Below are 14,152 nucleotides of genomic sequence, written 5' to 3'. Positions count from 1 at the left end.
TTTCCCACCAGGACTTCTTGAATCAGTGGCTAAAATCCTGCTGTTTAGCAAAGTAAGCTGCACTAGAGCAGGCCCACTGAATCGTTGGGAATTTGGTGAATCAACTCCTATGTAAGAGCACTAGATTACTCTTACAGAGTAGGCCAGGGGTGTCAAACTCAAATTCATCAGGGGCTGCATCAGCAGTTTGGTCCCCATCATAGGGCCGGTTGTATCTGTAGGTCTTACCGACCTTCGCTTTGTGACCCGACAATCAGCTGTTCCGTGGCTTCAAAATGGCCGCCAGAACAGCCGAAAGGGGCCGGGGTGCAGTGTTTTCGCGCCCTTGGTAAGCAAGGGGAGTGCTTGAAAACGCTGTGGAAGCCCCGAAATCGCTGCGCGCAACCATTTCGGGGCTTCCGGACAGCTGATGGCAGCCATTTTGGTGCCCTTGTTGTGCGAGGGGAGGGCGCGAAAATGGCTGCCGGCCCCTGGGAAACATCGCACAACGGTGAGTATTCTATGGCATTGGAACGCATTAAACGCTGTTTAATGCGTTCCAATGCCTTTTTGTGTTCCGTAGTGCGATGTTTCCCACAGCGAAGGTTAATCCAGAACGGATTAACCTCGCTGTGCGGGGCACAGAGTAAATTGATTGGGAAAAAAAGGGGGAGGCTGCAAGGCTGGCGGCGGCTCCGCGGGCCATCAGACGAGGTCTGGCGGGCCGGATTTGTTCCGCGGGCCTTGTGTTTGACACCCCTGGAGTAGGCTGTACTACTCTAGTATTCTGTAAGTTCCATTGAGTCAAATGGGACTCTAGAGTAAGCCCATTTGAATCAATGGAACTTACGGAGGAATTGACTCACCATATCCCCACCGTTTTAATGGAACTTCTCTAATTATGATATATGCTAAGTCAGTGACTACTGAATGAAAGGCAGTAATTTTGGTTTGTTGAAATCTGGGTTGTTGTATCTGCTAACAAACCATGATTTGATAACCAATGATAGACCATAATCTATATAGTTTCTTACTGGCATTCAAGGTATTGTCTATACCACTGGTTCTTAACCTTGGGTTACTCAGGAGTTTTGGACTGCAACTCCCAGAAGCCTTCACCACCAACTGTGCTGACTGGGGTTTCTGGGAGTTGCAGTTCAAAAACATCTGAGTAACAAAGGTTAAGAACCACTGGTCTAAGCCATGTCTTGTCATGACATCTCAACTCACAACAGTGGATTCTCCCTGGGTTGTTTCTTTAGCTTGAGATAGGAACTGACAAAAGTTTCAGAAGAGGAACAAATGGAAGAGAAGCTAAAGTTTGTTTCACATCTGCCATGCAATTCACGGCATAAGCAATGTGCCATGCAATTCATGGCATAAGCAACAAACTACAGTAAAAACAAACCATGGCTCATCATGTCATACAAACAACCGCAGTGAAATTGGCATATGCACACTTTAAGAAATGTATGTGCCTGGATATCTTGCAGGATGGGAACCGCAGTCAATTGCAGGATGGGAATGAAACACCAAAAGTTTTTTTCCTCATTGTGGCTTTCCATAATTTGCACAAAATATTATTTACATTAAAAATGAGCAAAAAAAAAAAAAAAAAAAAAAAAAGCAGGGAAATGCAAACATTTTCTCCAAGATGGAAGGCACAGTCTAACATTGGCTGCTGTCAAAATGATACATTTTGAAGGCTTGTCATTGACCATACCTGGACAAATCGTCAGGGTTTATATCCATATTACTGCTCTAGTAAGGAAAAAAACCCTATATCTTATTCCTGTACCTTACAAAGTACTTCTATAGCTGATGATGTTATAGCCATTTACAAAGTGTAATTGCACCAACTGGATTTCAGCCACTTTTGTGTTAATTTGTTGATTTATTTCAAGTCACTCAAATTCCCATCGAAGTATCCACAGAATCAGGTGCCAAGTAAGGCAGCATTTCATGTTATGAGTGCCTTAATCGTTATAGGGTGGTATATAAGCAGCATGCTTTTATCTCAAAAAGCAGGTCAATGTTAAGAAAGCTCATGTCAAACAACATTTCATAGATCTTCAAGTGCTGCAATGTTTTCTTCTTGTTTCTACTGATATGGCTACCACTCACCCCTGGAAATTGTGTTATTATAGGTCCCTCTGAGTATCACTTTTGCCAGAGAATGTTCCTAAAGTGGCATGAGATAAAGTAAATATTGAATGTGAAAGCCAACAAATCCTGGGGAAACACTTTGATTGCTATTGCTGTTAGGGTGCCAAGGGCAAGAAATGCTAACTGGACAAAGAGCATACAGTATAATGCAGGCACATGTTGGGAGAAAAGCAGATATCAAACAAACAACTGAATTAAATGCTTAAGAAGTATTTCTGGTAAAACATCAAAGATCAGGATACTTAAATTAATATGACTTGCCTTCTATGAAGAACCTGTTCCAGTAGATTCTGGCAGCATGATTTCCCGTGAGAAAAATAAGGTTTGAGAAAATCAGCATGGTGGTGGATACAGATGCCAAAGCTGCATGGAGCCAACGAAAACCTCTTGGGGACAAAAAATGCTCCTGAAAAAAAAAAACCATAAAAGCCAGTTTATAACAAAACCTATGACTTTTTTAATATTAGAAAAGTAAAAAAGGAATTATTTCAATGATTGGATCTGCTGTATAGATGGAAAAGTTACTGGCACAAAACAAGTTTTTCTTGTCTTGCAGGACCTTTACAACTGTTAGCAAAATTGGGTTCGGATTTTCTTAGGTGGGTATAGCCAGTCTCCCAACCAAGACAGAGAGAAATGCAAAGAGACATCTATAAGGTCCATGTAGGATTTATTTTGAAGAATAGGAGACTCAGTCAGAGTTCACACTCTCAAAGGAACGTGTCTCAAGAGAACAGACAAAGAGGATTAAGTTTTATAGGTTCCCCTTCCAGCCATATGATGCTTGATTACATTTTGGGCATAAAATTTCTGCCAGACAGAGCTCCCAGTTACAATCATCCCAGCACACATCATCCAAACAATGGAGTCTGCCAGTCCCTTTTTTACATAAGACCTAGGAAAATGCAATGTTACAAAGCCAAGACTCTGGGGTAGGAAACTGTATGTTTGTGCTAATTTTCTCACCTTCCAACCTTTACAAAGCTGGAGGTCAAATGCAGGTTGACCTCTTCTTGCATTCCTGCCCTCTTAGGTCATATAACCAGTTTGACTCCCTCACTTTCTTTCAAGACAGCACATACATTTTATTTCCCAATATGCTTTGCTACGTAAAATACGAAAAATAAAGCCACAACCAGCTGATGAAGTGAAAAAACCCATGTGCAGTACGTGTTATCCCGGGAAGTACTTTGACTTTGTGCACCTTATTTAAACAATGTTCAGTTTGAGAGACAGCCTTGAAATTTATCTAGAAGGAAATAAAAATCCACTAGAGCAAATAGCTGTTTTTCACGCATGTTTCAGGCCACAAATAATTATTCCCTAGGAATCCCTATACTGTATTTCTGATCACTTCCCTTGGTTTTTTTAAAAAAATTCTTATATAATAAATAATTAAATGGGTCAAGCAATGATTTTTGTATGTTGAAGACACAAATCCTTTTGCTTGGATATAATTCTTGCACCTGCAATAAGTAGTCTTCAAGCACACATTTCCTTGATGTCACATAACATTTTTGGAATCTTTTTTATTAATTATGAGACAATGGTGTAATGACAAGATCGGTGGAACAGTTGAAATGATGAGAGGATATAGACACTAAAGCTCTGAACCATCAAGTAAGATTATCTCCAGCCACAAAGTAAAAAAAAACAAAAACAAAACAAAACAGTACTTTCAGACCTTAAACGAATGAGCTTCTGAATATTTGTTTTCTATACTTGTTAAAATATCTTTAAAATATTTATTTATTTATTTATTTATTTATTTATTGGACTTATATACCGCCCCATAGCACTACAAGCACTCTCCGGGCGGTTTACAATTTAATTATACAGGCTACACATTGCCCCCCAGCAAGCTGGGTACTCATTTTACCAACCTCGGAAGGATGGAAGGCTGAGTCAACCTTGAGCCGGCTACCTGGGATTTGAACCCCAGGTCGTGAGCACAGTTTTAGCTGCAGTACAGCTCAACACAGAATCTCTTTGCCAGCAAGAAAGCCTGTTTGGCCAGGAAGGAATTTAAAAAGTTGCCCTCCTGAGGTGGAATACCTAATTGTATCCCAACTGAGAGAATCAAAAGTTCAGATTGCTCCAGACCTGGAGCTGATTTCCCCTTTGAAGACTGGTGTCAGGAGCCTAGTCTCAGAAATGCTGAGAGAATGTTTACTGAAAGCACTCATGGCTGGGGAAAAAACACAACTACTCTGTGTTTTTGCAACGAAGAAATATTTTTAATATGCTTTACAAAATTTTATTCTAACTCCCTGGAGATACATGGCAAAAGGTCCATTTCTAGAGGATTGTCCCCGTGTCACTTTTTTTAAAGCAAGTCTGTTTTTTTTAACTCTTCAAAGAAAACCTTTCTTTACTGTTTCTGTGAACTTTCATTGCACTCCAAAAAGATCCTCCTTCCCAGTCCATAAAACTGCAACAACGTGTCTACTTTGGAACAATCTTGTTGGCAAGCCTGTTCCACACATGCTCACTCATATAACAAAGTGGTTATTTTTTGCCTTTTGAAAGGTCTTTTTTGAGAATCCATATTTCATCCCCTGAAGCCTGGATTCCTTCCAAATAAAACATGTGAATGGCATCAAATATTCTCTTTCAAGAATAAGCAAGACTTGTCTTTTATTCCTGGAGGAGAATGGTGTCAGAGTATAGAAATTTTATAAGCCTGAACCTGTATATGTGTTTCATTAACGAGCTGCCATTGTGCACAGATGTGAGAATGCTGAATCACTCTGGAGCTGATGCAATGACTTGAAACCAGGAGAAGACCAGGTGCAAGAGGATGAAGTCACCTGCATTCTGATTGGACTGAACAAAGCCATGTACATGTATATAAGTGGACTGTGTGTTTGCTTCTCTCTCTTCCTCCACTATCACTTGCTGCCATGCATGCTGCCAGATTGTATAAAGAGTTCCTGTCTTGCAGTTGAGATGCCTGCCTGTATATAACTGTAAATACTTGTAAATACAACCGTCTTGCAACACAAGAAGAACTGGTAAAGTGTCTTCAATAACTCTGCGTATTCTACTGTAACAAACCATAACAAATGGCAGTTTTCATTTTTTAAAAAAATCATAACTCAAAAACCCTTTGCCCAAGCTTCCCTAAATTTGGCACGGAGCAGTTGCAGACTGTCTCCTATATCTGTGTGAAAAAAATGTTGCTGACCCAAAGTCCAGTTTCAAAGTTACAATTTTGGGGGGGGCTGCCCTCATTTTTAGAATTGTATAATGTTGATTTGCTCTGCTACACAATAATATAACAATAATTTACTTATCAAATAACATTTTTTTAAAAAATGACTAGAATTTATACACATGGTATTATAGGTAAAGGTAAAGGTTCCCCTTGACATTTTAGTCAGTCGTATTTGACTCTAGGGGGCGGTGCTCATCCCCGTTTCCAAGCCGTAGAGCCAGCATTTGTCCGAAGACAGTTTCCTTTGTCACGTGGCCAGCGTGGCTATACACGGAACGCTGTTTACTTTCCCACCGAGGTGGTACCTATTTATCTACTCGCATTTACATGCTTTTGAACTGCTAGGTTGGCAAGGAGCTGGGACAAAGCGACGAGAGCTCACTCCGTCGCGTGGATTCGATCTTACGACTTCTGGTCTTCTGACCTTGCAGAACACAAAGGCTTCTGTGGTTTAGCCCGTAGCGCCACCACATCCCATGATGTTATATTGTTCATCAAATATCTCCTTAAAAGGTTTTCTATTTACAATGGACAGAGCTGCAAACTATAAACAACCCCTTGAGTGTTACATGTGCAGAATTTAGTTATTCTGGTTGGGGGATTTAGCACCCAGTGGTGAAAAAAGTAACTTTTCCAAACTCTATAAATGTGCAGAAGCAAAAAGTGCATGTTAAAGATTTATCTAACAAGCTTTTAGCTGCTGATAGAATCAAAATATAGTTAATATGTGACCATATTCAAATTCAAACAGAGTATAATGTCATAATCATCACTACTCTGGTGTAATGCAAACTACTTAAAAATGCTACAAGAAGAACAAGTAATTCTTGTAAATACAGTAAGTCCATGGCTCTTGATGTCCTGGGCTGGGATAAAAACAGAAGGCTTTGGGTTGCATGTGAATAGACTACATGGCTACAAAAATGGTATAATTTCCTTGCTTCTGGTGTGGTGGAAATGTGGCATGAATTGAATGTCTGCCACTCTTGAAAGTCAATCTAGTGTATGAGTCAGGACAGCTTGGACATGAAATGGTGATGAATATTTCACTGTAGACTTTCATAATAAAAGAAAAACAAGACAATTGCAGAATGGAACATGGATTTTACACAAAGGATGTAACTAACTGGAAAAACAATATTGCATGCCATCCATCCCTGCTCAAAAGCCTGAGGGGCTCAAGAGGAACAGTGGTGATGAATTCCTGGAAATTAAAACTCCTTGGATGGGTTTCTTTTACAACACTGAAGTACATAAAATATATCCTTTGGGGGAGAAAAGGTCGTATGTATACATGTGATTTTTAACACCAAGATATCATAATAATCTGATACAGTATATACTATTTCTTGGTACGGCGTGCATCATTTTAAATTGTTTTAAGTGTTTTCATTCATGTTCAATAATTCAATTTAATATCTTTTGAGCTTTTCAAATTATTTCAAATTGTGTTATTCTCTAGTTTGTTAATTGCCCTAAGATGTTTTTGTATAAGGCACGACTTCATTAACAAATAATTAAATGAAAAGGGAGAGAAATGGTGATCAGATATTAGCATCTGTGCTGAGAAGACAGTAACACATTCACTCCTACCTATAACACATCTATAATATCTTAATAGTATTTATATTTATTTATTATTATTATTATTATATTATTTATCTATAAATATCAGCAAACTACCTAGGTCTGAAGATTTTCAAACAGTGCATAAAAATTACCGGTATACATAAAACACAAAATTAAACAGTACACAATAAACAAAGTTAAAATACATTCTATGTCATCCAGAGATGGTAGGCTTAATTACAGAGAAATACTTCCAAAAATACAATTAGATAAACCTTCAATGTAGATCTAGAAATAATAACTGCTGTACCATACCAATTTCCGAAAGGAAGAATTTTCCATAGTGTTGGTATGACAAAGCTAGATGCACTTCTCAAAATAGGTTTAGAGTGGTCCTCTAGAGAAGAGAATCTCTCTGGATGGGTCCCGAAGATTCTACATGCTAAGGGGCTATATTAAAAGTAGGCAAAGTAGAACTTGTGGTCTTCACAAGTAATGTCTTGGTTGTAATCAATTGCTATAATTGTAATTTTAATTGTAATTTTAAGATGTTACATATGTTATATTGCTGTGTTTTATTTGTAAGCCACCCCGAGTAGACACTGTCTAGAGGAGTGGGGTAAAAATTAATTAATTAATTAATTAATTAAATTCGTGTGTCTCCCAAGGCTACAAATTTCTCCAGAAACCCCAAGTACCCAAAGTACACACTAAAATATTTGTACCCCCCAAAATGAATATTTGGAGATGATTCATGTAACCAAGTGCTCTCTACCCAGTTGTTCAAATGACTTAAAAAAAACATACATGAACATTGACTCACCAAATCCCTGCTGATTCAAGTGGGCTGACCCTAATTGCAATCTACCAATGGACTTCAGTCAATGCATTATAATGTTGCTGCAGTGGCCTCTTTGGGTGTACATTCTTTGTATGTGTACCGATCGAACAGATAATGGGATAAAATACACCCTTGTCTGACACCTTTGCCTACAGGAACCCATTTTGTCTCTCCATATTCTCTCCTAATGATAGCTTCTTCTCCACAATAGACATTACATATTGGGACAATTAAATACTGAGGCAACCCTACTTCTTTCAGAACAACCAGGATTGTCTCATGATCCGCAAAGACAAAGTCTTTGCTGTAGCCTATAAGCATAGACTGATTATCTTCTGAAATTCTTTAGTATACTCCAGTAGTCAGCAGCTACTTGTAATCTACTCTCAAGTGCCTCTTCCTTTTTAGAATCCAGGTTGAACATCAGGCACTTCTTTGTTGATACCTTGAGCATCACTTTGCTTGCAAGGGAAATTAGAGCAATAATCCTGTACTTAATGCAGTCCTTGACATATCCTTTCTTGGGAACTGGAATGTATACATTGAATATTTTCAGTCTGTGGGCCATTGTTTTCCATATCTGTTGACACATTCTTTTTAGAATTTTGACAGATTCAGTCTCTGTGGTTCTATCAGTATTTCATCTATCCCTGGTGATTTATTTCTTCCCAGTGCTTTCAGAGCAACTTTCACTTCCCATTCTAGAACTGCAGGTTCTTCATCATAGGATTCCTCTTCTTTATCCTTCTGTCTCTTCTGTACAACATGGCTACTCTCCTCACCTCCAAAATGGCAAAATGCAGTCACTCACAACATAATACTTGTGCCATACCCCTTGCACCAGTGTTTCTTTTGCATTGCACATCAGACCACAACATCCTGCTGTTGGTGTGAAATTATATTTCCCAAATAATTTACTGACCTCTACCTTTCTCCAGCCCTTATAGCTTAATAAAGGAGCAGACCGAACATTGAGGAAATGTTGTACTTTGTGATTATTTCAATCTCAGTATTGATAAAGAGCTTTGCAATATTTTTGATATGGATGAACCATTAGAAACGTTTCAGCTAACACTGAAAAACATAGAAAAGAAATCCCCTTTAGTGTGTTGTTGTTATCCAAACACATTGATTTCAGCAAGGAAGTTTTTATTGACCCTCAGAAATGGCTTTCTGTTGACATCTTCAGCTTTTTATCAGGTCCTAAGTTTCAAATTCCAAATACATGTCAACCCTCAAAATAGATGGAAGTCTCTCAACATCCATTCTGCCTGAGTTGCCACAGAAGCAACAGTAATTTACTAGTGAAAAGAAGCTGATGGAAAAGCAAACCTTTGTGCTTCAAGTGCCTATAAATGTCTCTGTTCATTTAAGTGGGCAGTTGCTTCAAATCAAAACTAATACAAATACCTATAGTACTTCCTTGACTCTTAGATTATCTATTCCAGTGCAGAAAGAGCAACAGAATATAGAGACAACTGTGCGCCATCTTTATAATTCCATAGTTAATAAATGGCCCTGCCTTTAATTTTCATAAACATTGTTTTTTGCTGCAAGCAATGTCATTTCATCAAGGATGAATAGTTTTATTGGGGGAGGGTGCAGTTTAATTTTTATGAATGTACATGAAAACAAATACAGATAAACTTACCACTTTTTAATTTGCATCATCTGTGGACATACAAGAATCTTTCATAAATAATCCTAAGGCAATAAGATTATTAGCTGGCTCTGTAATGATCACCTCTCCCTAAAGAGAAGATGATCATGGTCAGGGAGTCACTGTGGGTGGGAAACTACCAACTTTATTGCCTGATGCAGGTGCTTTAGGCCTCAGAAATGCGTAGTACAAGCCTGATCCTAAAAGTAAACTTTGCTTGCTTCCAAAGCAATCAAACCATTGACTGTGTGCTTCCTTAGAAGGCACAACAGCCTTGCCAGGTAGGACCTCTCAATTTCCAGTAGCAATTTAGTGACCTTCTCAAATCCACTCTAGATTTAGATGTAAGTCCTGCTATTTCAAGAGACCAGTCCTCAGCTTAAGAATTATATTTGTTTTATTAAGAAAATTAAGTAGTTCCATTAAAATACAGTTGTAGCTTTAAGGCACAAGCATTTGGCATATCCATCTATTACAAATAAATCTGCTATTTCTGTTTTGTAGTTCTGCACTGAGTGGGAGGCTGGACTTGATGGCTTTGTAGGGCTCTTCCCATTTCATGATTCTATGTATCTGGTTTTTGATTTCCCACTGTGTCTCCTGGGAGAAGAGCCTGCCTGTATTTGGCAAGCTTCAGAATCCCAGGGCGCTCTCAGAAGAAGAGAATTCTAAACTACTTCTGAGTATTTCATACCTAAGAAACCTTAGAAAACATTGCCAGAATTTACGAGGGTCATAAAGGGTTGCAAATCTGAGCAGTCATTAAACAGGTAGATTGTTAAGTGGGGTTTGCCTGTAGTGCTGAAAATAAAAACATATTGCAGAATGGAAACGTACAGTTTCTGGGAGTGTGGGGACAGTCCTGAAAGGGAAGCACATTGTTAGCTATGAAATACCTTTACTGCATTCTTACTGATAGTAAGTACAGTAGTGCCCCACTTGATGATGATAATGCGTTCCAGCAAAATTGCTGTTAAGCGAAATCATCGTCAAGCGAAAAAAAAAATCCCCATTGGAATGCATTGAAAACTGATCAATGCGTTCCAATGGGGGAAATACCTCATCTTCCAGCAAAGATTGCTCATAGAGAACCGCTGATCAGCTGTTCTAAATCGCTGTAATGAGAAGCTTCCATCTGGAAAGCAGCCATTTTGAGAAGGGAGGGAAGCCATTTTGTGGAGGGAAGCCATTTTGCGGGGCCGGAAAAAACAATGTTTTGCGAACAAACGGTTCGCGAAGCAGCCTCCTAATCAATGTAAAGCAGATTTCCCCCATTGGAACCAGTGTTTTGAGATCGCAATAGCGATCGCAAAAATGTCATCGTCAAGCGATTTCGACGTCATGTGCGGTAAGCGTCTAGCAGGGTATCACTGTATATGGGATTTCCTACATATGTGCCAAAAAAAACTTGGCTGGAGCTGATCTTGATTTGGATGGGTGAGGAGCACTGTTTTCTTCTCCTCCTAGGTAGCAAATGACTTGAGCCAGCCCAACATGTGTCAGTGGTTGTTTGATTTGACCCTTTGGGTAACAAAAATTTTCAGCAGTATATGGTAAGAATATCAGAAGCTTGAAGATACATTAAACAAAGCTAAGGACTAAGTACTATTAGTTCTGTACACTAAAAGATATTTATTTATTTATTTATTTATTTATTTATTTATTTATTTATTTATTTATTTATTTATTTATTTAATTTATACCCCGCCTATCTGGCCCACTGGACCACTCTAGGCGGCTATACAGGACGTCCCAAAGATACTGTACTCTGAAATGTAACTATGGGAAATTCAACTGTCTCTCATCCAAACTAATTTTTCTTCTATCCTCTGTATCAGAAGTCATGGCTACAATATTCTGTGAAGTTTTGGGGATTTCCTTGTTTAACCAAACATGATTAGATGACAAATTCGGTTGAACACATACTGCAGTAAAGAAATATACTATACTATACTATACTATACTATACTATACTATACTATACTATACTATACTATACTATACTATACTATACTATACTATACTATACTATACTATACTATACTATACTATACTATATGGTTTTGTCACTGAAGTTTGCTATTGGTATGAAATACTAAAAACATCCTAGAGTGGAGAAAGAAGGGGACAGGTTAAAAAGGGAAGAACAACAGAGCCCGATAAAAGAGAGAAACTAGGCACATTTATATGTTTGCAAAGTATGTTCTATATTTTCCTTAGCAATACTCACTGGTTCAGGAAAAGATCAAGTAGTGAGTGTTGCAGGAGAATGACTAAGACTTGATCTGAGTCATCTTTACATCAGTGCAAAAGTGATGCTTTACTCCTGTCCTTTCTACTTATTGAGAAAAGTATCTGCTTAGTTATGCAGAAGCAAACATATCTACTGAGGCTTGCTTTTCTGACATGGGCAGGCCAAATAAGCACGTAACAGGTCGATGCACAGCTGTCTTATTCACTTATGTGCATGGAGAATCTGATATATACAGTAGTCTTATGATGGGCTTACCCAGAATGCATAATATACAGACACCCTAACCCTCAGGTGTACAAAATCACTGCACATGGAGCTCTGTGCAAGGAGAGTATGCCATTTCTATAATTCTAAAGTTAATGATATTCATGCACCAACAACCATGGCCATTCTTTTTGTCCCAAGTTATAATGATAACAGTAATAGTTTTCCAAGGACCAGAAATGTTAACAGAATTTTCAAACCACTTCCCTCCAGACTGAAATAACGGTATTTGCCTGCTGGTTTGCAAACTAATCTAAATTTACTGAACCCAGCTATATTATCAGTAGATTGCACCAGTGAGGTCATATTTTGAAGGGATGTTCCTTTATTCAGTTGGGGGGGGCGGTTGGGTATCTGTGCTTTACAATACAAGTTTCTGCATTGTAAGTACAGGGAAGTCCTGTACTTGGGGAAGTCAATTTTGGACTACAAAAACCTGTACTGTCACAATGGAGCTATTTGGGGAATTGCAGCAATTTTGAATGGAACAGTAATTTTGCAAAACACATCATGATTCACAACTCAGAATGACTCCATTCGGGATCAAACCCTTCTTACCACTCAGCCATTACTCCCTTCTCTATAGGAACTGCTGGTCTCTGGTGACATAAGCTACATTACCCTCCTCCTCCTCCTCCTTTCATTCTTGCTCTGGGTTCTTGGTCTCCTCTGGGCTGCAAACCATTAAAGGATCAGCAGAGGTGGGAGCAGGAAGGAAGGAACTGGGGAGGAGGAGAGAGAACCTGTGGATTGGAATGCAACTTGCATCACAACCAGCATGAACGGTGAACTCCCAAATCAGTCTGCAGCCTGTGTGAGCACTGTTTGTGGTTCCAGATAAAATACAAGCTGCAAATCAAATCATAACAGTAGTTCCGATTCAGTTCTCCTATTTAGCCACACTCTCAGCTTGAATGTCATTGCTGGCATCTGTGCCAAATCTTCTGTCAGTGTCACTTTTCTCTACCGCTCCTGCCTAGTAGCTGCCCTTCAGGAATTTCTCCATCACCACTGGAACTATCAGTGATCTTCTGCTAATGTTACCATTAATTCCTGCACAGGATGGATCTTATCCTTGTATCTCCGCCTGCATATTCTGTCGTTGGTGACCCTGCTAGCAGTCTAGAATAGTAATACATCCCAGCTTCCTAACTATATGGTGTTCAGCTTCCCCAAGAAACTCAAACTCCCTCACCACATTAAAGTGTACATCAAAGGGTGTGTGTGGAGACAATTCTGATGAGAAGCAGCTGAAAAGGGTGGGTGAACTATTTAATTCAAATGTATAGGCCATTGACAGCCAGAAAGAAAAAAATAAGTGGTTTGTAGATCATATGAAGCCTGAACACTCAGTAGAAGCTAAAATGACCATTGAGGCTTTCACATTTTGGGTAGATAGTATATATTTCCTTTTTGATTGATCCTCAGGGAAGTAGATTAGGCAAAAGCTCACCATTAGACCTTGGTTCAGACACAGCCTGGTTTAGATCACATAGGAGTCAGAAATAAGTCATCTTGACTTTAAATTTGTTGGTGATTCAGAGTTTGTAAAAATAAACAATATTTCTTTCTTCTTTTTCATAAAATGCTGGATATTTCATCTTCAAAATTCCTGAAAAATATTGTGTACATGTTGACTCCATCATCAACCATGCTGAGAAAATGACTTTTCATTTCCACTGAAGAGCTTTCCTAAGGACCAAAAGGATGCTGAATGGAAGGCGATAAGCATGAAAAAGTGGTCTGAGGAAGGCAGACAGACCTCTCGGTCTTCATTTATACATGGTGCAGTTTTAGTAGAAAAATGAACTCTTTAAGCTGTTTAGATTTGATAATGGATACATGAAGAATCTGAGGCTGGCTGAAGATCTATCGCTGCCTGAGATTAAAAAAAAAAACCCAAGTCTCGTGAGTCCTAGTTTAAGTCCCTGTCCTACAACATAATGGCTGTCAGACACTCATCATGCTGACTGCTAAATCTTAACTTAATGATGATCAACCCCCACTGCACTAGAGAGGAATAGAGTAGCTATTGGTTACAGGACAGCTTGCGTGGAACACGGATGTTTGTTCTTAAAGACAACTACTGTTCACACATCAGTATATGCCACTTGAGGCAATTACATAACATAGTCTGCATGAGTAAGGGGTAAAGCCACCCTGCCTATGTTAAATTAAAAACCTGCTAAAGTTAGTGATTGC

The 14,152-nt window shown here is 38.9% G+C and overlaps 1 protein-coding gene across 6 annotated transcripts in view; it reads right to left on the bottom strand.

The window, feature by feature from the left end:
* The window catches only part of HHAT (hedgehog acyltransferase), a 205,717-nt gene that overhangs the window by 43,746 nt on the left and 147,819 nt on the right, over positions 1-14,152 (bottom strand). For all 6 annotated transcript variants that reach the window (XM_078382932.1, XM_078382931.1, XM_020794598.3 and 3 more), the window contains one exon: positions 2,407-2,551. In XM_078382932.1, the coding sequence (XP_078239058.1) occupies positions 2,407-2,551 (145 nt within the window). The remainder of the gene's footprint in view (positions 1-2,406; positions 2,552-14,152) is intronic.

The sequence above is a fragment of the Pogona vitticeps genome, chromosome 1, assembly GCF_051106095.1.
Source record: "Pogona vitticeps strain Pit_001003342236 chromosome 1, PviZW2.1, whole genome shotgun sequence".
Lineage (NCBI taxonomy): Eukaryota > Metazoa > Chordata > Lepidosauria > Squamata > Agamidae > Pogona > Pogona vitticeps.
Note: the sequence above shows the minus strand (reverse complement) of the source record. Positions and strands in the feature narration are given on the sequence as shown.